A 24609-nucleotide genomic window follows, 5' to 3' on the forward strand; every position below is an offset into this window, starting at 1 on the left:
GAGTACATGTAGCTTCTCATAACATTGCACCTTTAAAAAACAGTGATAAAACTAGAACCATAATCTTATTGGAGATATATGGAGACATTTTAATAATAATGAAGATATATATTTTAACAGAACCAACACGAAGAAGTCATCTACATTTTCTGCCTTTATTTCTGTTAAGACAAGAACAATATACCAGAGTTAAGGGAATGTAAAATGGTGAATAGAGTGAAGGAAAGAGGGGAAGGATGAGCATGACAAGTGTGATTCTTCATAATGGCCAAACGGCCTTGGGTAGACATGAATTCATGTTCATTCTACTGGCCCCTTTCTCCAAATGCTTGTGTCCCAGAACCTTTTCTTTTTGCATTCCCAACACATCTACGAGGTCAGGTTGTGTACAAGGTCTGCAGAACCAAGGCTGCAACAACGCTTCAACCCTGGATGAAAAGGCAAAGGGGGGGGGGGGGGGGGTTTCTTTAAGCATTCTTTTTCTGCAGATTTTTGTAAAGGTCATTGCTTTCAGTGATGTTCTTTCTAAGCTGTGGACATAAATACAAAGTTGAATTTGTGACGTGGCGGGTTCAAGAAGTGCCAAAAGAATATTATAAACAGATTTCAAAAACTCAGGCGTGAATCAAAATCATAATGTAGAAATATTACAAATGTATACAAAAAATGAGAGTAGTATCAATGTCTGAAACATGAAACACTTAATCTCAGGTATAATGCTGGTTTCACCTTCAGAACATCCTCTTCATTGTGTTGATTTGCCTTTACACGTCATCTGTTAGTGATGAACGCGTATGACCTCACTGCGCGGGGTATTGCTTTGGCAGGCTGAACACAAGATGTGATTGGCAGTTGATATGGTGACAGAGCTTGGTGGTTGTGGTTCCCTCCGCAGGCAGGAGTGGCAGAGCAAGTGGCCGCAGGTAAGACGGTAGATGGAGGATGCAGATTTGGAGTAGCCAGAGACCGAACAGGAACACGCAGAGCACGTCTTCTCACCTGGCAAGCAAAGGAAAAAAAGCAACCATTCAATGGAATTATATTGTTTAACATCAGAGATCAGTAACATTTCAAAACAACACATTTCAAAACTCATTTGTTTTTTTGTGCATTTCAAGAATTTTTTTGTTACGTGTTGGGTTGCCATCCTTTCTTTTTAAAAGTTAGTGTCATTCATGTACACCAGAATGTCTTTCATCACTAACGTTTTTTGCACTTTTGTTTGTGAAAATTAAAAGAAAATCCAGTTCAGAAAAAAGACAAATGTGTCTTGATCGCACCAAATGTATTTTCCAGTGTAGAATTTGTCAGAGTCAAAAATAATTTGCGACATAAAGGGATCTTTTTGATGCCTAACAAACCCTCTACTTGATTTTGTCCGTTTTAAAAAGGCAGCATCGATGAGCTATGAGAGACTTTCTGCTGACCATGCGAGTGTGATAAGACCAAAAACAGCTCTGCATTAACAGGATGCAACGGTGGGCATGTTGCTTCAGATACAAATTAGATAAGAAATACAATCAAGGATTGATATGGAGATTTTGATTTGTCAGAATGTGTGTACAAATCGTTACTTGAATTGGAACCGAATGTCACTTGCTTTTGTAAAACTGAGAAAATCAATAAAGATATTTACAAAAAAAAAAAATACAATCAAGGAAGTCCAGTTTGTAGAACAATGAGTCTAAGGTTAATGAAAAACACTGCACGGTATTGTTGTTATGGCAAAAGTTTAGCTTATTTTTGTGAAGGAACCCTGTTGTCAACGCACTTCTGTTGACACTAAACATATTTTAGTTTGAGTGTTTCAAAGTAGTTTGAGTGTTTCAAAGTACACTTCTCTTAATCCTACCTTGTGGGATGCTCGAGGGGCCGGCAGCCTGACACTGCTGTGATGTGTTCACTAGTTCAGAATCAGGTGTAACCCGTTTCTGCTGAGTCAAGTTTGAGGTGAAGGACGGTCTGCCCTGCAAGGCGGAGAAGAGGGCCTCATCCAGGCTGGCTGACAAACGCTGCTCATGAGAGCTGAAAACTGATGAAGACGGAGTAAACACCAACAAGTCAGCAGGAGAAACACAGTAGTGAAATATGTTGACTTTTTTTTTTTTTTGTATAACAAAACACATTTTACCAGAAGCGACATCATGTCTTGGTCTTTTTGCCTGCTGTAGTAGTTGCGTGTCTTCTGGCAAACCTTCTGTGGATTCTTCGGAAACTCCACCTAGATTTCGTTTCATACTTCTTTCCGATTTCCTCTCCGTGTTAAGAGACTGGGTGTGAAATTTGTGATTCCCATTATCTGATGAATGACTTAATCCAGTGTCTTCTACTTGAGTAGTCCTGTTTGTGTTGCTGGTGCAAGCATTATCGTGAAAAGCAGTGTTGTTTGTCAAGCTGTCACTGAGACTTTGAGAGTCCTGGGACTGTCCTTCTACATTGGAGTCTAAAAGTCTCGAGGCCTGTGGATGCTCTCCCTCCCCTTGTCTCCCCAACATCCCCTCCCTCCTTATCATACTGTTTTGCAGGAGGAAGTGGTCAATGCGGCTTTTCAGTTGGGGGTTAGGAAGAGGCTGGGAGGTGGAAGTAAACGGGACGCCAGTAAAGGGGTCGTTTGGGGATCGACCCCAGGTGGCTTCCCTCTTCTGGTGCTCCTCCAGCGTGCTGTGGTCCACGGACACGCCACTGGGCAGCAGCATGGGCAGCATCATGACCTCTTGGGTTATCCGGTCATGGAACTCTTCTGGGATGGAAAGATGGCTGGAGTCAGACAAAAAGCGGACATAAAATCATTATCCTTTTTTATGATTATGAGCTCTATTTCATCTACAACAAGAAGCAAATTAAAAATAAATGTATTTTTTCACATACCTTGGAGGTGTATCTGCTTGCAGTAGTGGTTTCATCTGGCTGGCAGAAGGGGTAAAGAACGAAGGTCTTGGCAGCTGTCTTTGGCTGTCCTCGTGGACTTTTTTAATTCTCGCCACTTCTTCTGCAGGACAGCAGCGAGCAGGTTGCCCCCACACAGCCAAAGTCTTGAGCCCCAGAGCAGATGCTGAACCGCCAAATGGCAATGTCACGCGGAGTTGTGTCACAGCGCCCAATGAGAGCAGACCCCGACTCCACAGATCCTCTTGGCGACTGTTCGCAGGTTGTGGGGGGAGTGAGGAGAGGAACGGGGGCCGGGGCCTGACATTTGAACGTGTGAAACAGACTTGGGTTTCCTCCCTGAGTTCGCAGCGGCCTATCAGCTTAAACTCTAGTTCAGGGTTACTGGATTCAGTGTTTGACTTGAACGCATAGCTTCTTTGTTGAGGCTCATCTGGAGCCTCTCCACACCACTGCTGGGCCTGATGTCTCCACTGGTGTCCATTGCTCTGACGAGATGTATTGCCATGCCCCTGCTGTTTATCTCTGCACTGTTTCTGGTCCTTTACCGGCATTTGTTTCTGCTGAACCCGTTTGTTGCCTTGGTCCAAATTCTGTGTGGGTGTGGATTCAGAGCTGGTGCTGATCTCCAGTCTCTTGCAGGCTTGTCCTTTGTCCATACCCCAGGGCCAAAGCTCCACATCCACCCTGTACAGCTCCACTTTGAAACCAAACTTCAGCGTCACCTGAGAGGAACAAAAATAAATATGGAAATCAATATTAGAGATTCATTTATTACAAGTGATGCCACTTTTGCAAATATTAAAATGCTAAAAGATATTCTACAGATGCTGTTTTATTAAATAAACTACAGCATTCTGCCATAAGAGTGTTCTTGCTTTAGGCTTGTAACTTGAATATAAGTTTATGTTTTTAAGACTGAAGGCCATTAGTTGGCAGTAAAACCTTAGACAGTAGCCACTTCTGATATAGACAATGATCATTTATCATTGTCTCTAACTCTTAGAAAGAAATTAATCCTCTACTCAAGTAAGACAATCTTACCTGTACAGGTGGTCGTAGGAAGTACTCCAGCTTGAAGCCCTGCCTCCGGAGAGCAGGGTCGGCTGACACAAGGTTTGTGACATCATAGCCATCTGCACATAGCTGCAGTTGAATAATAAATTAGTTTGCCATAAGTGTATGGCAAACCTGAAGTGTTTGTCCAATAAACTTGTTTTACTATAAACTGTTCATTTTAGGCATACTTTTTTTTTTACAATTCTGGAAATCTTTTCAAGTTTCAGCGGCCTTCCACATTAGAATCGAGCACAGAAGACATTCAATATAAAACATCACATGGAAGGAGATGTGACAATATACAAGATGATGGTGGGTAAAATATCAACTTCCCTGCCGAGTGTGGAAGAAGGTGCAGTCATGATCAGATTACAAAATACAAATAAGAAGAACATAACAAGGTCAGCTGTGATTCACTCTCCCACACATCACTTTGTCCCTCTGCTTCTATTTTCACATCTCTGTCCTCCGCCTTTATCCTTTGCAGAGTCGTGTCTATCTACGTTCATTCTTGCTGTAAACTATTTCGACCTATTATTTTTTTTAAAGAAAATAGGCCAAAGCAAAATCTCACTATAATAAGTGTAGAAGAGTGTCAGTTTTTATTTTATTCTGTACTAGGTAATTGTTGTTAAGACTACTTGAATGTTAATTGGAAGTAGCAGCAATTTTCTACCAGAAAACAAAAACAAAACAGGGAGGTATCGTATATTGGGGCAGTACCAATTGTCTTTTCTTTTTTTAGATTTGAAGCTTAAATTATGGTTTTGGAATAAGGCTTCCAGTGTCTGACGTCATTTTATGATTTCATCACTCTCAAAAAAATCCTTAAACTAATCCACAATTTGAATAAAGCCATTCATAGGATTAAAAGAGTTAGACTTTTTGAATTGTGTTGAATGCAACTCGTCAGTGTGTGTCTCTCTCCCTTTATGTGCAGCAAGCACGAGAAGGGACTGTTTTTGAAGGTAGTCAAAAATGTTGTTTTTGAAAGGGTAAATGCCCAAAAATATATATTGAAGCAAAACATTGTGTAAAAAACATACAGTAAATCTACCTTATTGTGTTTTTCTTTTTACATGTTTACTTCACAAGACTCTGGAGTCATTGGAAATGTTCAGATCACAAGAGTCTGGAATGTAATGCGAATAGTAGTCTTGTTTTTATCTGCAACTTTGCAAAAATACCAATTTGGAATGTTGATTTAAAATTCTGATGTCAAAGTTATGATTAGGCTTCAAAGCTTTGGGTTTTTCTGAAAGGCCCTATATTTAATGCAATTAATAAAACTTAAAGAAGTTAAGGTTACATGATGTACATAAAATGGTTGTACCTTGTTGCAATGAACTGTCGCATAAAAGTGTGGCAGACAGAGATTCACAACCATATTGTCCAACCTGTGAAGACAAACTGATTAAGAGGCATACATGTTCCCTTGGGTCACAAACAGTATATAGTCAATGTATAGGTCAAGGCAAAATGAGGCATTCATATAAGAGCTTTCTTAACACAGATTCACATTGGTTCACAACTCTGCCCTGGATTATTTGAAGATAATCACTTTGTTTGACCTCATCAAAAAACTACCTTCAAGAAGTGACTTATCTCTCATAAACTATTTTGAACACTGAGTTTAACAAGGTAAGCACACACAGTACGAGTGATTTAAAAAAAAAGGAGATAGTTACTTAAATAAATGTTTGCCATCTGACCACTAAGTAACAATAGGAATATTTTAAATCTATACTTGTCTACACTAAATGATTAATTGATTAATAATATAAAATAGTAAAAATGTAACAAAAGTTAGACCTAAACATAAACACGATTTGGCCACTACATCTTTCCTATTACTCTCTATAATGAATGACAGTCAAAATGTCAATATTTGCAAAGCTGAGAATGTAATGTTATTCCTAACGATATGATATGCAATACAATATCATACAAGACCACCTAAGTGGATAGCCTGCATTACATCAAGCTAACTTCACAAACAAATTAGTCCTCTGTCTGAAGGAAAATAGTTAATCAAGCTAACCTTACTACAACACTACACCAAATAAACTGATACCAACGAGATTTTTCATTTTTCAGATATATTATCTGCATTGATGTAAGAGGATCTGGGCCTCAAACGATAAACCTGTAAAAACATTTACTAACGTGAAGCATCGAGCTAATGCTAGCTTTCACGGTATGTTTTGGTATATATTCACATACGCTAACACCACACTTATGGTTAGCTAGCAATATAATGTTCGCCAACATTGCTAATGCTGAGCCAATCAGACAATGATAACACAACATTAGTAAAATAATAGCATACCGAGCTTACGTCGCCTTATTGTTGCTGTTTTGGGTCTTTATTTGGCTCCTTTGGCCAACTTTAAAAGGTAGCTAACATCCAAACATTAGCTAGCTTAGCCAACAGTCCGACAAATCTAGGGAAGCCGATGAGGGAAATGCCTTTAATTTGTAATTGCAAAATGTCTCGATGGATGCTACAGGTAGGATAATAAGCTTGATAAATGTTTGTACACCGATTTATTTTATTTCTCACTTCAGCACAACCTTTACTGTGCAATAATGTAAACGTCTTGACCTTTTGTCAATATTGTGTCTGTCTTTTCAGAGTAGTCTCTCCTCCTCCACATATATGTCAACAAGGTCGATCACCTTTACAATCAAAATCAGAAATCAGAATCAGAAACAGGTTTATTGCCGGGTAGGTTCGCACATACTAGGATTTTGACTTGATGTAACAAGATGCTAAATGGCAGCTTGCAGCATTTCAAGGACTAATAGTATGCATTTCCTTTTGATAGTTCCAGTGTCTCCATCTTACATTCAGCCTAGAAGACATTAAGACCAAACTGGTCACAGAACTTTTTGGTTTGTGATTCCAAAAAACAATGCTCATTTCACGTGGAATCTCTCCTCACTCAAGTTATGCACAGTAAGTACAGTTTTGAGGTACACTGTTTGAGCACTACTTTTGTACCTCACATTATATCAGAATGGTGTAGCCATATTTTGACTCAAAATACATTTATGTGACGGCTTCGGTTCTTTCTTTCTAAACAAACTTGTAAAAGAAGATGCATTGCTACAGATGAAACCACCAACAGTACATAGATACCTATCTATTTGTATACATTAAACATTCTGCTGAGAAGTTTATGCATTATTGCTAATAATTAAATAACTTCATGAACCAATTAATTCTGCTTAATTGACTTTTGATACTTATTTCAATGATAATACTTTTCTATGCAGGAATTGTACTTGTAATGGAGTATTTTACAGTATGATATTGCTACTTTTAAGGACAATCCTTTTCAACACAGGGCTGGCCGAAGATTAGTGTAACAGTGGTTTTGTTTAAATAATTTTGTGGGTATTATTATTCTGAATTATTGTTAAGCATGTCCTGACCCATTACAATTATTCATTATAGGAGCCCTTAGACACAGCAGGGGAACCACTGCGAAATAAGTTATGTGCCTGTATTTCCATTTTGGAGATAACTTAATCCTAAATTCCAGTTGAACCACTGGACAAATTATTTGCTCAATTACAAAAAAGTGCTGAATTATTCACATTTCTTTATTAGTTCTGCTGAATAACAAAGAGGTGGTTTCAATCAAGCCAGAACAGTACTAGTAACATAAATGCAAACAATACAATTGTGTAATGTATAAAATTGGTAGCATTTTGTTCTCTAAACAATGCAATACTGCAACTACATTTATCACCTACATCAAAAAGAACATCATTTTTGGACAGGGTTGCTATGATTGAACCATTATGGTAGGCCAATAGGCTATCTACACAGTTAAAAAAACACATAAAGGAAAGCTTAAATGGCACATATTTTCTCTGTCAGTTCACCATAATATAATAACAGTAATAAAGATGATAATACTATGTAATACTTTAGAGATAAGTTAATATTCTTGAGCAACATCTTTGTATGCTGGCATAAACAACACATATAAAAGCCATGATATTCACATCTGAGTCTACTATACATCATAACTCGTGTGTAGGACACTACATAGTGCAGTTAGCCTGAACGCTCCCTTTTTAAGAGGCTGACTTTCCCTTTTCAGGTTTTTTTTAAAAATGGTTCTCCCCTGCTTTGTCTAAAAGAAATATACAGTAGAGACAGTTTTCCATGATATACATACTCCTTCAGTCTCGTGCCCTTACATCTTAAAGTACTTAAAGCCCCCACCCCAAAAAAAGAAAAATCCATTTACCATCAACATATCTTCACTTACTATATTGCCACTAGTCCCTCTATCCTCAATCTCATAAGCTGAAGCTTTTTATAAGTATACAGACATGCACACACCAGCTCTCCCACGCACACTCGCACTCTCACCACATACACACATTTACAATCTATAACTATTATAAGTATTTATTTTTAGTGTATCATACATTCTATAAATTGTATTTTTGACTTTGGGGATACCGACTGATTTCTTGGCTGTAAATGCACAAAGTGAACAACACAATTATCATAATAACCAAATTCAAATTGTGTGCTTTGATTCACATTCTCCTTGCAGTTCAATAAAAGACGGTTGAGTTGGTATCGCTGTGAAAGCTCTCCTATGACCTCTAGTGTTTGTTTTTAGTCAAGACAGGCGAGCTGCATTGAAGGCGAATCAGGTTCTCCCACTTTTTAAAACATTTTCTATATTCAGTTGGGGTTGATTGTTTGCTAAACATATCTATTTAATTCAATTTGTAGAAAATATAAACTCTGTTGGTATTAATTATGTGTTTATATGGGTCATGCATTGTGGACCCTGTGCATGAAAGGACTTGAAAACTCAATCAAAAATCAGGGTGTTACCTTTGATGTTCATATCTGCTGGGATTTTAAATGAATTAGCCCAGCCCTGTGTAACAATGTTGTGTGACTGGTTTTCTGATATTATAATTAAAGCACTGAAAATGATAAACACACTCCTATTTCTCTATTCCCAGCATTAGTTTTTCTTGTATACATGCTGGAAAAAATGGAGTAAGGCGCTCTCTGGCCATTAATGCAAGTTAACATCACACACTCTGACCTCTATTTCTACTTATACATGACCAGTGACACAGACTTACAATGAATAAATACCGCATAATATTCTGGTCGTTAATTTCTGACAATATCCCTGATTGTCTTGGTCCTTTTCTAGCATGGGTGTTAAATGACCCCCTGTATTAGTGCTGTCATCTAAAAATTGTCATTTTGCTTTTCTGCCATCCATCAGTGTGGCACATTCCTCACATTGCACACTGTCTAAATGAGATGTAGTAATGTGCAACTACAGAGAGAAAGGCTGCTTAGGAATTTGAAAAATCTTTGATTGAATGAAGTTCAACTTCCCCTGCGGAGGATCTGTTACTGATAGTGGGCATTCGGCATTTGTTATTGTTTTCAGTGTCTTAAGTTGCTTTGAAAAGTTTGTCAGACTGTACTGATTTATTCTATTGTAGACTGAAATGTTTTTCAACTGTATGCTGAAGTGGTTTTCTGTGAGAGGCCTTGTCACTGTGAGTGTCTTGGACTGGAAAATTGGTCATGTCTCTATATCTCAGTGGACTCTATCCTCTCCAGGCGTGAAGGTCCTGCCCAGGGATTGGCAAGCTGGTGGAGAGAAGGAGGGCCCTTCTGATCTTCACAAGGCGGGGAGATGGTGAGGGCAATGGGGCCAGAGATAGAGAGTGAGGGCTGAGGGGATAGAGGTGACATGGCTGGTGGTGGAGGGGGAGAATTAGAAGAGGTGGGGGAGCTGGTGGTGATGGTGGTAATAGTGGTGGTGGTGGACGTTGAGGAGGGTTTAGCTCCCAACGAGATCATACGTTTTTCCAAAGCTTGATTCTTCTGCAGCGTTTCCACGTAGCTGAGCTGAAGCTGTGCTTGGTATTTCAAAACCCGTTCCTTCTCGTCCTGCCAGGTGTGTCGCTCCTGGTCGAAGTTGAGTGCCTGGCGTTCCCGTTGCTGCCGCTCCAGGCGCAATGCGGCCTGCAGCTGCTCAAGTTGCCTGCGAAGCTCCCCTGACTCGTCCCAGTGACCCTCCGGGCCTCGCTGCGGCAGGTGGCCATCCTGACGTAGCTGCACTTCCTGGCAGAGTTGGGCCTCATGACGCATTTGGGCCTCGTGGCAGAGCTGGGCCTCTTGGCGTAATTGGGCTTCATGGCGGAGGTGAGACTCCTGACGAAGCTGGGCCTCCTGACGGAGTTGGGCCTCTGGTCGAATTTGGGCATCCTGACGCATTCTAAGGTCCTGCTGCATGTGGGTATCTTGCCTCTGCTGCACATCACGCCATTGAGCTTCTTCCCGTTGCTGCCTCTCCTGTCTCTGAGCTTCCTGCCTCTGGGCCTTGGCTTCATCGCTCTGAAGACTCAGCAGGTTGTCAGACGTGGAGGTGAGAGAGTTGGTTGAGGACTCAGTGGGGTTACGTGGGCAGTGGACAATCCCCCAGGGGGGCAAAAGTCCTGCAGCAGCTAAGTTAGGGCTCACAACCACTTCTGCTCCTCTGCTCACTTCATTTAGAGCCCGCTTTAAACTGAGCACCTCTGCCTCAAACACACCCAGCTTCTCTCTTAGATGGGACACCTATAAAAAGGAAAATGTATATGACAATAAATATTTTCACAGGCAGGAGGATTCCTACATAGAAAATAAGCTTAATAAGTGTTCATAGTTATATAGATAGACATAAGGTGTGAAAGCATTCATTCACACAGCCATTCAAACAAATACTCATCCAGCTGCATTGGTTTTTCATACTGTATATGTAGAAATGCAATCAAGCACATGTATGCACTTAAACTGTACCTAAACTTAGGTCCACAACGCTTGACTAATGTTTCCAAGTGTATTAATCGCCCAAAAATGTAAGCTTTCTTTTGATGGTTTATGATTGAGTGATATTGTACGTTTTACCAGACAAGAGCTATTTATATATGCAGACATTGTGTTCAAAGAGATAAATATTGCTCTTAAACTTACTGCCTCTTAAGTGATGGAATACAAATAATATATAAATGTGATATGTGTCAGCTGCTTATGGGCTTGTACAAAACAAGGAAAAAAAATGCTGTAGCTGTAGTATACGATGTTGTCTAATCCCCAATTTATTCTAGTCTATTTTTTGTTTTGTTTTTCGAATCCTTCTGAAGGATTTATTGGTTTTAGATGCTCAACAATCTAGATTAGTGTAAAACATGTCAATCCTTAAATCTGCCTTGCTGTATACTATATTTGAACTGCTTTGGATAGTAATCAACATTGCATTACTCTCTAAAGCCTTTGATAAAGTTGACCGGTGCTCAACTACACAAGATTTACATAATTGTCCCTAGAATAATGTGAGCCTTTCAGCCAACAGAACCAAAGACCTTTGACTAAATATTCATGTTGAAAGATCTACTTTCGAGATATTTTAACCAAACTGGAGTCAAAATTAGCTTTCTTCAAAGAAGCAGGACTCGTTTTACACACTCTATGTGCATACAATTGGGAAAATATCCTACGATCTGGAATTTGTGTTTTCAGCAGCTTGGCTAGTACTCTTTTCTTTGTTCACTTGTAAACTCATACTCACAATTAAAGAAATAGGATTTTGACAAAGACACTTAGAAAACTAGAAACTAGAGATTTAATTCTCAGGTTCAGAGATTTTGCCAAATAAAAAAAAATATATATATTTGAAAACATTTTCTATTAGTCAGACCTTTAGATATGGTGCGACTTGATTTGTTAGGTCTGATCATTGCTCTATAGGAAATCTATGTTTGGTTGCATTGCCAATTCAGAAAACTGATCAATAAACTGACTATCATTTACATTTTTTAGATAATGTTCAAATTATTCACCTTTGTGTTTTTCTGTTGTTTGTTTTCCTCTGTGTTAAAGCCTGCTGAGCATAAGTCAAGGTGCAATTGAAACCTCACCTCTGAGAGAGTCCTCCTCAGCTCCCCCTCACACTTCTCCAGCTCCAGGCTCTTGGTGCTGTAGGAGTCCTTCAGGCCCAGCATGGTCTCCTCCCGCTCCCTCAGCTGGGCATTGAGCTCCTTCAGCTGGCCCCTTAGGGCCACCATCTCTCCAGCTCGCTGCGTAACTTCGGCCTGACTCTCCCTCAGCTGCTGCTTCAGCAGAGAGATCTCTCCGGCCTTCTGACACACCTGCAACGTATAAAGAAGAAGGGAATGGTATTTTTTGTTGTTGTATTAAGTAGGGATGTAAATACCCGTCAATCTGAGTAGATATGATCGACTCAATGATCAATAATCCAGGATATTGACACAAAGTCAAAACAACAATACATATCATTGTCTTCAGATACCCTTATTTGGAATTTCTTGGTTAAAATAACGTGTTAAAAAAATTGTCTGAAAGAGCCAGGCAATTAAATTGTCATATCATATTTCAGTGACTTTTTGGGAGTTGATTTAAATGTAGCTGATTGTCTTAAATGGGCATCTTTTCATATCTATCTAAGACCCATGAACTGAATTACATTTAAATTGTATCTTAGCAAAGTGTTTGATATCAGCAGTTATCCCATCCTTTTCCAGATAATCAATATGTATTGTGATGAAACATCAAACCCCCAATATTCAGAAGTATTAGTTTTTATGGTCAATATGCTCCCTGTTCCATTGCATATAAGCGGCTTGCTGTACAGAGGCAGCGTCACACACACGGTTGTACTCAGTCCTCTACTGTTCAGTCTACCATGATGTAACCCTGATAACATTTTACTGAACTAGTCAAGCGGACCGAGTCATATACTCATATCTCACCTCCCACTTGGTCTCCTCCAGACGAGGCAAGATGTCAGCCTGCTCCTTCCTGTAATCCAGACACTTTCTCTCCAGCTCCTCCCTCTGGGCCAACAGAGCCGCCATCTCCTCCTGGAGCCTCCTCTTGTCCTGGGATAGACGGCCTATCTGGGCCTGCAGGGCAGTCTGGGAGCGCTGAGCACGACGGGTAACCTGCAGAAGCAATGTACGTATAAAGTGTTATAAAGTTTTAAGTATAAAGTATACACAAATTATGTTTTGTTGGTATCCATCTATATGTGGAACAGATTGAGCAATAACATCTTCTGGTACTTAAAGCCATGACCCAGTAAGTGTTGTATCAGGGACATATTTGGTCTGAATGCCATTTGGAACCAGTCAAGTTTTTTGGGCTGCTTGGATCAAAATGCATGGACGTCAAAAAGCCATTCAGATTTTCTCCCCATCATATGCAGGATCAATAAATCACCTGCCACCGTTGCAATTTTCTTGCAAGCCAATCAAAGCATTGTCGTCAGAGACAAGGACTAATGACTGTGAATATTAAGCCAGATCGTTATATTCAGTGACAGCCTTCCCTATGTAGTGAAGACAAAAAGATAAAATGTCATCTGTTGTTTCTACATCACTCAGGAAATTGTACCATTGTTTCAGATTTTGACCACATGCTTCACAAGAATTCACACTTGTTGCATTTGACTCAAAATGTGAGTTGAGATTAAGTGCAGCGACATCCTGTGAATCAAATGCAGTGAGTGCACCTGCTGCAGGCGCGAGGCGTAGTTCTGTCTCAGCTCGTCCATCTGCCGCTCCCAGACACGCTGCTTCTCCTCAAACACCTGAATAATCGCTGCCTCACTTTGGTCCAGGTTTCTACGCATGTGCTGCACCTGGTAGAGAAGAAGAGAAATCAAACAGCCAGTTAGTAAAGACTTAGGACATTTAACTTGGACAACAAAAGTTGGAATATCAATGAAATTATTCAAGTTTAGAATTGATCTTATAAATAATGCAACCATCCTTGTTTTTAAGTAAGTAGAATTTATTTAGTATAAAACCTTTCCTAAACAAGAAAAAAAAAGATTATATATCAAAAAGCCCACTGAGTGCTAGAAACAACGGCATGATAGACTTCACTGTTTTGCCTCTGACCTCTTGCTCTTTCTCCCACAAGCGGTCCTCGAGGTCCTGGATAATGTCGTCGGAGGAGGGCGAGGGCCGGAGAGGAGCAGGGGCGTCACTCAGGTGGCTCAGCCTCTGATAGGACGAGGAGCTCTTTCCTGAGGAGGACCGGCCACTGTCTGAGGCGCTGAGCCCGTTCTAAAGGAAAGAACCATTGAGATACATTAAAGATGATAACAGCAAAGTGTGGCACACCCAATCATAGTATTGACTCCTGAAGATGTAATCTAATTTGCCTTTACCCTGATTGAAAACCCATTGATATAGAACTTGACCAATAAGCTGCTGAAATATCCTGGCTGATATTGTAATAACCTTTTAACTAATTTGATGTTCGGAATGCTAAAGGGCACTAACATTTATATACATTTAGTTTCCTTTACATTTTCAACAAAAATACAAACTTTTTTACATTATTACTTTTTTTTATCAGTAATATTAAATCTTTAGTTTTTAAGTAACGATAAAGTTTTTTGAACGATATAACAATAAAATAGCTGTCAGGACATTGTATTACATTAATGATCACGTTATTAAATGATTTGGTTTTGTTACATAATCAGGTTGAGTGCAAATAGTATTACATTTTCGGCATTATTTCAGATAAAGGAGATCACGCTAAGACTAAGTGAGTATGGATGGGGGTCTCACCTGGTAGCCAGGCTTTTCCAGCTTGTCGAGGCCTGCAGCTGCCCCAACCATGCCCAACCTGTTGATGTGGCTGGTGGAAGCACTGAGAGGCCCCAGGATGGCCGGGGGTCCACAACCGGACCCCGAGCCCGTGTAGGTGGGCAGGCTGGTCAGGGAGTTCCTCCCTGAGTCAGACATCCCTCCCTGAACCACTTCATTACCATTTCCCCCGCCCTCAGTTCTGCTGACCCTCACTGGGCTCTCCTGGTCCAGGAGCAGGGCCTCTGGGACCTCTCCTGATTCTCCTGCCGCTGCGTCCCTGCCTCTCCTGCCTCCTCTGCTCTCACTGAACCCTTCACTTCTTGCCTCAGTCTTGCCCTCGCTCCCAGCCCCTCCTGCCTGGCCCACCAGGTTCTGCATGGAGTGGAAGCTCTTGGGAACCACCGGCTTGAAGGCGGAGGGACGTACAAGGCCCGAGTTGTTCTGCATCGCCTACAAGAGAGATGGAGGAAAGAAGGTAATACAATATATAAAGGAATGTACACATAGGAGAAAAGCCTGATAGAAAACACATTATTGTTAAGCATATTAACAGAATATGGACGTGCATCGTACATAATAAGATATCATTGTAATTGAACGTGTCAAAAAGACCTTCAGAATGCATTTTTGCTGGATAGGTTGTGGCTTTATCAGTATGAAATTCCTTCTTTGTGTTTGGACACCGTTTCTTCCATGAAGAGTGTAGGATTAGTAACACAAATAGGACATGTTATACTTTAAAAACGTAGGAAGATGGCAATTTCATATGTCAATAACTTTGGCTGAAATATTTTTGCACTGCATTTTGTCCGTAGTTGCTTACATTTCACACTTGTAAGCGATCACTTTAAGTATGGAGAGGACGAATCATAACAACTCATGCAACTCACTGCATGTGAGTAATAGATTGACCCTTTTGATTCATTTTGCCTGAGCCCCAGGTTGGGAGTTTTAAATCTTGAAGTACCTGCTCCAGTTTTCCCGACACTGGCAGGATCTTGGGTGGGTTGTGGTTCGGAGGGTTGTGGCTGCCTGGATTGTTTTCTCCGTCGGCTCTGGCTGCGGTCATCTCTCTGTGCTGGTGCGGGTGCGGATGCTGGATCTGGTGTGTGTTCATGCCGACGCTGGTCTTCTCGGGTCCTCCTCGTCCCACAATGTTCCCACACACATCCAAACCTGCAGCCTGCATCTCCCTCTCTCTGTCTCTTTCCAACCTCTCATTCTCAAGCCTCTCTCTTTCCCGCTCCCTCTCCCTTTCCCTCTCTCGCTCCCTCTCTCTTTCTATCTTCTCTCTCTCAATTCTCTCTCTTTCCCTCTCTCTGGCTCTCTCCCTCTCCCGCTCCCTCTCTCGCTCCAGCCTCTCCCTCTCCACTCGCTCCCGCTCCCTCTCCCGGTTCCTCTCCCTCTCTCGTTCCCTCTCTAACCTTTCTCTGTCCCAGTCCCGGTCCCGGTCTCTGTCTCTCCCCCTCTCACGCTGCCTCTCCCTCTCCCTCTCCCACTCCCTCTCCCGCCTGCCCGCTCCATTGCCACACTCCAACTGGTTGTTGTTGGACGGGGCAGTCATGGTACATTCAGTGTTAGTGGAGGAGGCTGTTTCGGTGGGCCGGTCAGTCCCGGTACAGGTCCCAGTCGCAACACTAACACTCCCCCGCTCATCGCTAGAGGCCGTCCCGTCAGATATAGTCGCAGGAGGGCGGGGCAGTCGTTCTGCACTGCAGCTGCGGTCGGCAGGGCAACGGCGAGAGAGAGGAGGGGCTCTAGGCAGGGTGGTCCTCGTACCCACAGACTTCATGGCAAATTCCTGCTCTCCTGCCACCCCACTGCCAACACTGCCCATAGTGGGGTCAAAGGTCAGGGATTAGAGGTTAGGAGTCAGGATTGGGGAGGGTCACAGAAACATTTGGAAGTAGTGTGGGTCATCACAACCTAATGCAGGTAGTGGGGGCACACACACTAGAGGAACACAGAAAAATGAAAGGCGTTATACAATATTATAATTGCATAATGACTTGTTATACAATAATAACTAATGCAGAATATTTTTCAACCAACATACAGGAAAATGTGCTCCTCCCACCATGATAAAAATGAAATGTGTCCGACAGATAAGTCTAGATAGTTATGCGTAGAGTGAGGGTATAAATAAAGAGTAACAATAAAACCCGTCCTCCAGTTAATTGATAACATCATTGGCACAAACTGGGCCTGCACAGACAATAAAATATGGACATGGCAGTAAATCCTTACTTTTACACCAAACAAGAAAATGATCATGATTCTGAAATATCAATCTGAAAAAACAATGTTAAGTATGTTTTAAGGGCTGTTTAAGGTATCATTGGTGGTGTACATTAAGGTATAGTGCCATTCAATAAAAAATACGCAAAACCAGGGTCTTTACAAGCTTCATCAACACCTATCTAACAGTAATATCAACATGTCAACACTTTACCTCAAAACAACAATTTATTTCAATTATATTGTCTTGCTTTGTGATGAGATGCCAGTTTAGAGGTTTACTGCTGATCACATAACGGTAACATCCATGCATTTAAGTCCAGTCTGGGAACTTTGTCATCTACAACTTTTTCTTTCACGTAAGCCATTCACTGTCTCCTATAAGGCAAACATGTCCTCTAAGTGTAGCGCAATATAAGTCAACATCGCCACAAACTGCAGCTACAACTAATGCAGAATATATAAACTTTTTAAAGGCGAGATATATTGCAGGACTGTCAAATAAATTTTAGACAATGGTACACAAATAAACTGGTAAAATTAGCTTGGCACATTCACGTTTGTGTACAGTATTACAAAGAGATGTGCTTGAAAAAATAAATATGTTTGTTTACAAGCTTTATATATGTATGCCCTCAAAAACGTTACTATCGAGCTCAAATATGACATCTCCAAATGTATACAGCAGCATAGATAGAGAGATACATAGATAGATAGATAGATAGATATAGGTAGGTAGATAGATAGAGAGAGAGAGGCATGCCAGTGCACCTCCCCTCCCCAGCCCATTTACTAGAGGATTACTTCCACTTGGGTGAATAGTAGTAGTAGTAGTAAAAAACACTGCCATGTATCTGCGGCTCTGCCTCAATCCCCTCTCCTCACGACTCCCCCTCTCTCTCCCTTTTTCTCTGCATCCCTGGGCGGCAAGGGCGGCTTTAACAGCATCCGCATCAAGCCCTGAATCCACTGCGCTCCCAAACAATTACTCGCTAGGCCCCGTGACAAGAAATACACGCACGACCCTCGCCGAATCCAAAAATAAATCCACATTAAAATGCACAGCGTCATTGACATTGACGACAGTAGCTTTGATTTACCGATTGTAGCATCCTGGAGGTCCATCATCAAAGGCTACTCACTATTTTGCAGCTCGGCGTTTTGTAAGATGGCAGCCTCAATAAATATTAGTGTCACAAGAAGCACCGTCAGTCCCGGTCGGCTGGCCTCTCTGTGGTCATGCGATGTTACCGTGGCTCGGTAAAATTAGGGATGCTGTCTTCGACCGCTGTCACCGTCGGATGCTGATGATGGAGTCGGTCGGTTCAGTTGATACGCGCATCAGCTGAGAGACACACACCCACCTCTGGCCCCGCCCCTCCGGCTGCATGATGCAAACGCCCCCTTTTGGCTTTCATCCAGTGGTCTCCCTGGGGAAAAGCCTATGGAGTCACATATGCAGCCCCCTGGGTGGATGGATGAGACGTTCAATGGAAACAGTCATGCTGGATGCATCAACAGACAATTATTTGTTCTAATTATATTTGTTCTAATGTCCTGTAACTGAAAAATCATCATAATTGATGTCATTAGAAGAACAAAAAACATTTGTATTTTATTAAAGTATTTTTTGGCATCTCAGTTTGGGGACAGCCATACATCCTGAATGGTGCAATCATTTAGATCCATATATATAACTAAAGTTACTAATATCTCTCTGAAAATCAAAAGTAAAAGTCATGCATCAAAATGGTTAAATTACTAAAAAGGTAGAATCAGGAACATTTATTTAAAGTGTTAAAACTAAAAGTACTCCCTTAACGTTACATTATTGATAATAATGCAATCATTTTAAGTCAGAAATGTACGGCTGAAGTTGGTTAATTGGACCTTATTTTTGTATCCATTGTGATTGCAACTTTGCAATTGATTATGGATGAGAAACTATAAGAAATACATTGAAATTATTCAAGTAATGACAAGGAAGAGCAGATTTTCATATTTTGGATGATGCTCAGTCCAATCACTGACATTTTCTGGTCACACAAGTCATCTAATATTGGGCAGGTTGTACTTACTTTGATCACAACCAAAATTATTTCTGTGGTATAGACTATGTGACCTGACTTTTTGTTGCATAGCAGTTTTCTTTCCCCCATTTTCTTTGATCAGGATCAGAATAACAATCAGAAATCCTTTATTGATCCCACAGTGGGGAAATATACATTGTTCCAGCAAAGGGACAGTGGACATTAAAGACAAACCTCTATAAGTAGGTTAACTTATAGAATAAAGAGACAAGCATACGTTTATAAAATACACAACCATAGTAAAACAATAAGTAGCAGCATTATAAAAGTATGTGAATAAATGAAGTAGATTGAGTAGCAGTAACAACAATTATATATATTGGGGGAACATTTTTTTTAAATTGTAATTTACATTTTGTATCACTCAAAATCTTTTGTTCCAACTGGTGGTTCGAAAAATTAAATAATACTGATGATTATTTGTTCTTGTTTTTTTTCAATGTATTTTTATCTTGTGAGAAGCCCTTTATTGTAGAGCTCTGGTTAGCTCCAGTGTGCCCCCTCCCTGCAGGATGAGGAAGGAGCATCCAAGAGCAAAAGCACACATGAGTTGAGTATATAAAAAAAATATACTTATTTTATGGGTATAAGAAGTCCTACATACATAGATAATACGGTGGTGTGTGTCATAAAGGGATATTTCAGTTCAGTTTTTCCAACTCTCAGAGTTATAACCGTATGATGCTCTGATATGATGCATTTACTTACTCCCCAGAACAGTCTGGTAGTTATGTGAGGAGGGAAGCAAGTGTTGTTCTACAGTGTGGTTGACCATTCATCTCTAGGCCAATGCAATCTTTACATAATTTTGAATTGGAAATCTCTTAAGAAGAAGCCTCTTTCTCTGTTGCACTTGCAATCAACTGTCCATAAGGAGGCAGTGTAGTTCTGTATTTGCTGAAAGCCTGTAGTGTGGTTTTCACAGTTGCTATAAAGCTTAATTTACGCTCAGGTGTCCCCGCTACCACTAGAAGGCGCTATGATTTCACACACCCAGCCTAGCCACTGTATATTGCTTCCCGGCTCTTTGTCACCCACTTATTTGTGTTGTGTCTGTGTGCTGAATCAATCAATACATTTAGCTTTCTATTGAGAAACCCAAAATGTTGTATATGTCTTCTCTGCATCTCCTTAATGTCCTTTAATGTCAGTTTCTCAGTTCAACATTTTATGTGTTTGGGGTTAATGCTATCAAAGCAAAATGAAAAAAAAAAATATTTTCATGAACCCATGAGAAGGTCAAAAGTGGGTCAGAAGATTACCAAATGCCAAACCACTACTATACAATTACATTAAATGGTATGGTAGGATTAGTCATTTAGTGGCACAAGACTTTGGTCATTATATTTTTGATGCCTCAAGATTGATGCTTATCTCTCTGTGCTGAGAAATATTTCAAATAATTATTTGTTATCTCTATTTGCTTCAAGCAATGCTTTAAGAAGTCTCAGGTTCAGAATAAGTCTGCTTCCCATTGTTGTATCTAGCTCATATGGTTTATTTTTTCATGCTGAACTTTAGAGGCTGCCTTAAGTTATTCTAATTGATTATGTCAGTCAGTTAACACACAATCCACAAGCCAGAGTATTTCTTCAGTTTAACAAAGCTTGGCAGTGATGTTCACTGATGTAAATCAAAGGAAGCATGCAAGGAACACATTTCACGCTTTCATCTAAAACCATAATTGTTTTAAACTCAGAGCCATACTGTTTTGGAATGTCGTGTGTTAAGTCATAGATGCTTTGTTTGAATTTATTGTCCTAATCCATGTTTTTACTGTTTTATTATCCGATCTGGTCACTGATTTTCTTTTAGCTTTATAATAATCTATTTAACATGCGTTTTCTGTATAAAACATCTTAGAAATTGCTTGTTAATGTGCTTATTTAAATGATATTACTACAAAAGCTTTTTTGTTAAAAATGTAACCCATTTGAATTTGATCAAAATCATTATTCTGAATCAAAAAACATATTTTTAAGTTTTCTTTAGAATGTAGTACCAATGTGGAACGACCGTCTCCTAATTCTCCTCTCACTGTGGAATTAATACATCACATGCAATGCATTAGTTCTGCCTCATGTTGGGTTATAAAAGCAGCCCGTTGTTCCCATCTTGACAAAAGCAGTGGGTTAGTGTCCTCTCATTTCACATTATCACCCGAAAAAATCTGTGCAGATGTCAGACATTAACTCCACAAACCCCAGGACTCTGGGCCGGGGAATCTGCATCATCACTGGAGCCTCCAAGGGATTCGGACAGGCGCTGGCATATCAAGTAAGTGATCAACTTGTAGGAAGAAAAAATGATTTTAAAGAAAGAAAAGCAAATAATCAAATGTCCATCCAGGTGTCCCGCTCTCTGGAGCCCCGCTCGGTCCTCTTGCTGGTGGCTCGCTCAGGGCCTCTGCTGCAGGAGATGAAGGAAGAGCTGCAGAGTGCCACTGAGGAACAGCAGCTCGTGGTTCACTGCGTCGCTGTGGATCTGAGGACCAAAGAGGGTGTGGATGAAACGGTCAGGGTGGCAAGGCAGGAAGCTGTAGATGAAATAGAACATGTGCTTCTGATCAACAACGCTGGTGGGTCATTTTCTCTGTTTGAATCTGTCACCAAGCAGCCTACTCACTGTTGATTTTGTATGCACTGGAAAAAATGCTGCTCCAAAAACAAGTTGAAAAGATTATGAAAACAAGGTGTTTTCACTTGAAATAAGTACACAAATCTGCTAATAGAACAAGTGAAAATTAGCTTGGTAAGATTTCTTAGAAGGGATATTTAGATAAATCAGATCTTGTAATTAGCTGGGAAAACTTATTTTGAACTATATTTGACCAGAATCAGGAAATGCTGTGTTACAATATAAGCCGCAAATGCTCAAAAGGTTTCTGTTTTCTGATGTTAGTTGGTGATTTTCCAATAAATATGTGGGAAAAAAACCATTCAATCTGAGATACAACTCAAAATAAGATTGACTTAACAAGATGATGCATTGTCTAAAACAAGACCCGATATCTCACTGCATTGTTACTTCTGAAGTTATTATGTCTTATAGCAAGTGTAAAGACAAATTCTGACTAGATATTGTGGGGGAAACTTCTGAAGCAATTGGAAAAAGGACTCAGAGAGTCACGAGGAGCTTTGAAGGCAAACACTGATGTTTTATTTGGAGTTACGGCCAGAGAATTGACAAGACAGGTGGTGTGTCACGAGTTGACACAGCGGTTGCCAAACCAATTCTCAAGAACTCTTCTGCAGCTCGATGTTTTAACAACAATTATGGACCCTGAATCTAACTCTCGTCCATAGAAAAGAATGTGCGTCAGGGAACCTACATCCCTGAACAGTAAACTACCTCATGGCGGCTTGTGCTCTGTCATAGACTGGCAACAACAATGCGCCCAAGTTGCCCCTCCTTGAGAGAGATAGCAGCAATACCCAAGGCCGTAGACCTATGCCATGGGAAAGGAGACAGTGAGAAGAGAAAATGATGAACTGTGTCGAAGGTTGAATACCTAAGCAAATTATTCCCTAACAGATATTAGACAAATATACTGTCAACACGCATGTTTACCCCTTTTTATGTGTAACATCTCCTCTCTCTCTCTACCCTTATAGCCTCTTTGGGCGACATTGCCAAGTTTGAGACTTTCACCAATCCTGATGAGGTGAATTCCTATCTGTCTCTCAACGTAAGCTCCCCTCTGGCTCTGACAGCAGGGATCCTGAAGTTGTGTCCCTGCAGGCTGGGCCTACGATGGAGTGTGGTAAACCTCTCGTCTATGTTTGCACTGCAGGCCTTACCCTCCTGGGTGCTATACTGCACCGCCAAAGCAGCCAGGAATATGATGTTTTCGGTGCTGGCCAAGGAACAGCAACATGTCAAAGTCCTCAGCTACTCTCCAGGTATATACTTTATATGTTGACCAGAGATATGCAAAAACAATTACTGTATGTGTTAAAGTTAATTTAAAAATCATAGAAAACAAGGGAGAGTATTGTCCCTTTTTATACATCACATGCAATGCATTAGTTCTGCCTCATTTTGGGTTATAAAAGCAGCCCGTTGTTCCCATCTTGACAAAAGCAGTGGGTTAGTGTCTCTCATTTCACATTATCACCCGAGAAAATCCACATTTTGTATTTACTCCAGTGTCCAGTGATACTGAGAAAAAAATGAAGATGAAAGGATGTACTGTGGGGTCGAAGGGTACATGACCCCGGCCCAAGGCCCATGTAAAATGTTGATAATATGACATTGTAAACAACAAATTTGTGTTGTAATCGACAGGAGAGCTAATAATGTAAGCTGTTAGCTGTAAGCAGCCGGTGTGCACAGACTCCTACAATAACCGCCTTTCCATTTGATGGTTAGTTTGATTCAACTATATTTTATGCAAATAATCACTATCTATTACAAAAACAGAGTTAAAGGATATTTAGTTTTTTTTTTTTTACGGTTTACACTTACTTCAGGAAGTTTGAAATATTTGTTCAGGTAATTGGTGGAAATGTTGTCCAGAGCCATGAGTGATGTGCCCAATTTGAAAATGTCACCCCCCTTTCCATAATCCCTATAACAGCTGGCCTGCTGTATTACTGTATTTAACCGTCTATGCTTGTAATATGGAGTGCAAGAGGCAACACGTGTTATCTTCTAACCAGCTCATTCTTTTGGTTTCCTTCAGGTCCAATGGACACAGATATGCAGAAAGAAATCCTGAGGTTAACAAATGTCAATCATAATCCCATGCCCTGCCATGAATCTGCAGCCAAACTGATGAAGCTGCTGCTGGACAATAACTTCTCCTCAGGAGCACACCTCGACTTCTTCGATGTGTGATATCTATACGAGAAAGAGTCAAAAAGAATAGTGTCCATTGTGTAAATTATTAGATGTCATTACCTTGCTAAAGTTAGAGAGAAAGACCCATGCTCTTTGCTATTGCTCTCTGGTATAGCACATAATTAACTTTATCTACTACAATAATTACATTTATTGATAAGAATAGTTTTTTTTATCAATTGCTGTTATACTGATTATGTGTTTCATATGTGATGTCAGAAAATAAATGTCACTCCTGTTCTTAATTGTTTAATTCCTTAAGCGTTTCACCTCAGCTGATTATTGACACAACACAGAAACAGACTACTAATACTATCAAAGGTTGGGTTAAGAACACATGTACCAATACATCCATCAATAGATTGGACCTTGGTCTTTTCAGTCAGTGTAGTCATTTAAGCAAAGGATTTAAAAAAAAAAGAAAGTTCAATGCAATGCAGGGCAATGAAAACAACTGAAGCGTAGGTGCTTTAACTGTATTTTGTAGATACAAGTTAATACTTGGTTTGTAAAGCCCCCCGAGTCACGCCAAGGTTTGGATGAAAATGTGAGTATTTGTGTGCACATACAGTATGGGGGATTTAAGTTTATGTATTTATGTGTGTGTCTCTTCCTTTAAGCACATTGTGGAGACTCAAACTTGTAGTCCAATCATGTGTTGGGGCCCGGGTACATCCTGGAAATCCTTAAGTGGCTCTCCCCCAACTTTCTTGGTGTCATATGTTGCACGTACAGAGTAAGTAGTAGAAAGCACAAGAACAGAGTAGAGGCTGCCAATTAAATCAGCTCTGTATCTGTCAAACTCTCCCAGCTGTCCAGC

The 24609-nt window shown here is 40.4% G+C and overlaps 3 protein-coding genes across 11 annotated transcripts; 1 reads left to right on the plus strand and 2 right to left on the minus strand.

Annotated features, from left to right (window-relative positions):
- Nucleotides 1-136: 136 nt before the first annotated feature.
- On the minus strand, nt 137-6423 carry ubox5 (U-box domain containing 5). 4 transcript variants are annotated; one of them, XM_079688481.1, is made up of 8 exons: nt 6275-6423; nt 5279-5342; nt 3931-4032; nt 2869-3611; nt 2132-2757; nt 1853-2032; nt 730-999; nt 137-428 (listed from the first exon to the last, which is right to left on the minus strand). In XM_079688481.1, exons 2-7 carry the CDS (start codon nt 5330-5332, stop codon nt 779-781), a joined length of 1926 nt encoding a protein of 641 aa, XP_079544607.1. In that variant the 5' UTR covers nt 5333-5342; nt 6275-6423; the 3' UTR covers nt 137-428; nt 730-778. The 4 variants fall into 4 exon arrangements, with proteins under 4 accessions (XP_079544607.1, XP_079544605.1, XP_079544604.1 ...); XM_079688479.1 differs by having other exon boundaries at nt 137-999; nt 5279-5355; XM_079688478.1 differs by having other exon boundaries at nt 137-999; nt 6275-6422.
- A 1110-nt stretch (nt 6424-7533) lies between these two features.
- On the minus strand, nt 7534-18215 carry lzts3b (leucine zipper, putative tumor suppressor family member 3b). Of its 5 annotated transcripts, none has more exons than XM_079688477.1 (8): nt 18000-18215; nt 15587-16448; nt 14599-15069; nt 13918-14085; nt 13527-13655; nt 12766-12957; nt 11914-12144; nt 7534-10573 (listed from the first exon to the last, which is right to left on the minus strand). In XM_079688477.1, exons 2-8 carry the CDS (start codon nt 16409-16411, stop codon nt 9542-9544), a joined length of 3048 nt encoding a protein of 1015 aa, XP_079544603.1. In that variant the 5' UTR covers nt 16412-16448; nt 18000-18215; the 3' UTR covers nt 7534-9541. The 5 variants fall into 5 exon arrangements, with proteins under 5 accessions (XP_079544603.1, XP_079544601.1, XP_079544602.1 ...); XM_079688475.1 differs by having other exon boundaries at nt 15587-16572; XM_079688476.1 differs by having other exon boundaries at nt 17958-18215.
- sprb (sepiapterin reductase b) lies at nt 14955-24034 on the plus strand. 2 transcript variants are annotated; one of them, XM_079688486.1, is made up of 6 exons: nt 14955-15094; nt 19410-19496; nt 21126-21224; nt 21297-21525; nt 22562-22849; nt 23632-24034. In XM_079688486.1, exons 3-6 carry the CDS (start codon nt 21126-21128, stop codon nt 23784-23786), a joined length of 771 nt encoding a protein of 256 aa, XP_079544612.1. In that variant the 5' UTR covers nt 14955-15094; nt 19410-19496; the 3' UTR covers nt 23787-24034. The 2 variants fall into 2 exon arrangements, with proteins under 2 accessions (XP_079544612.1, XP_079544611.1); XM_079688485.1 differs by lacking the exons at nt 14955-15094; nt 19410-19496 and having other exon boundaries at nt 19504-21224.
- Nucleotides 24035-24609: the final 575 nt, after the last annotated feature.

This window comes from Notothenia rossii (genome assembly GCF_949606895.1).
Source record: "Notothenia rossii genome assembly, chromosome: 6".
Lineage (NCBI taxonomy): Eukaryota > Metazoa > Chordata > Actinopteri > Perciformes > Nototheniidae > Notothenia > Notothenia rossii.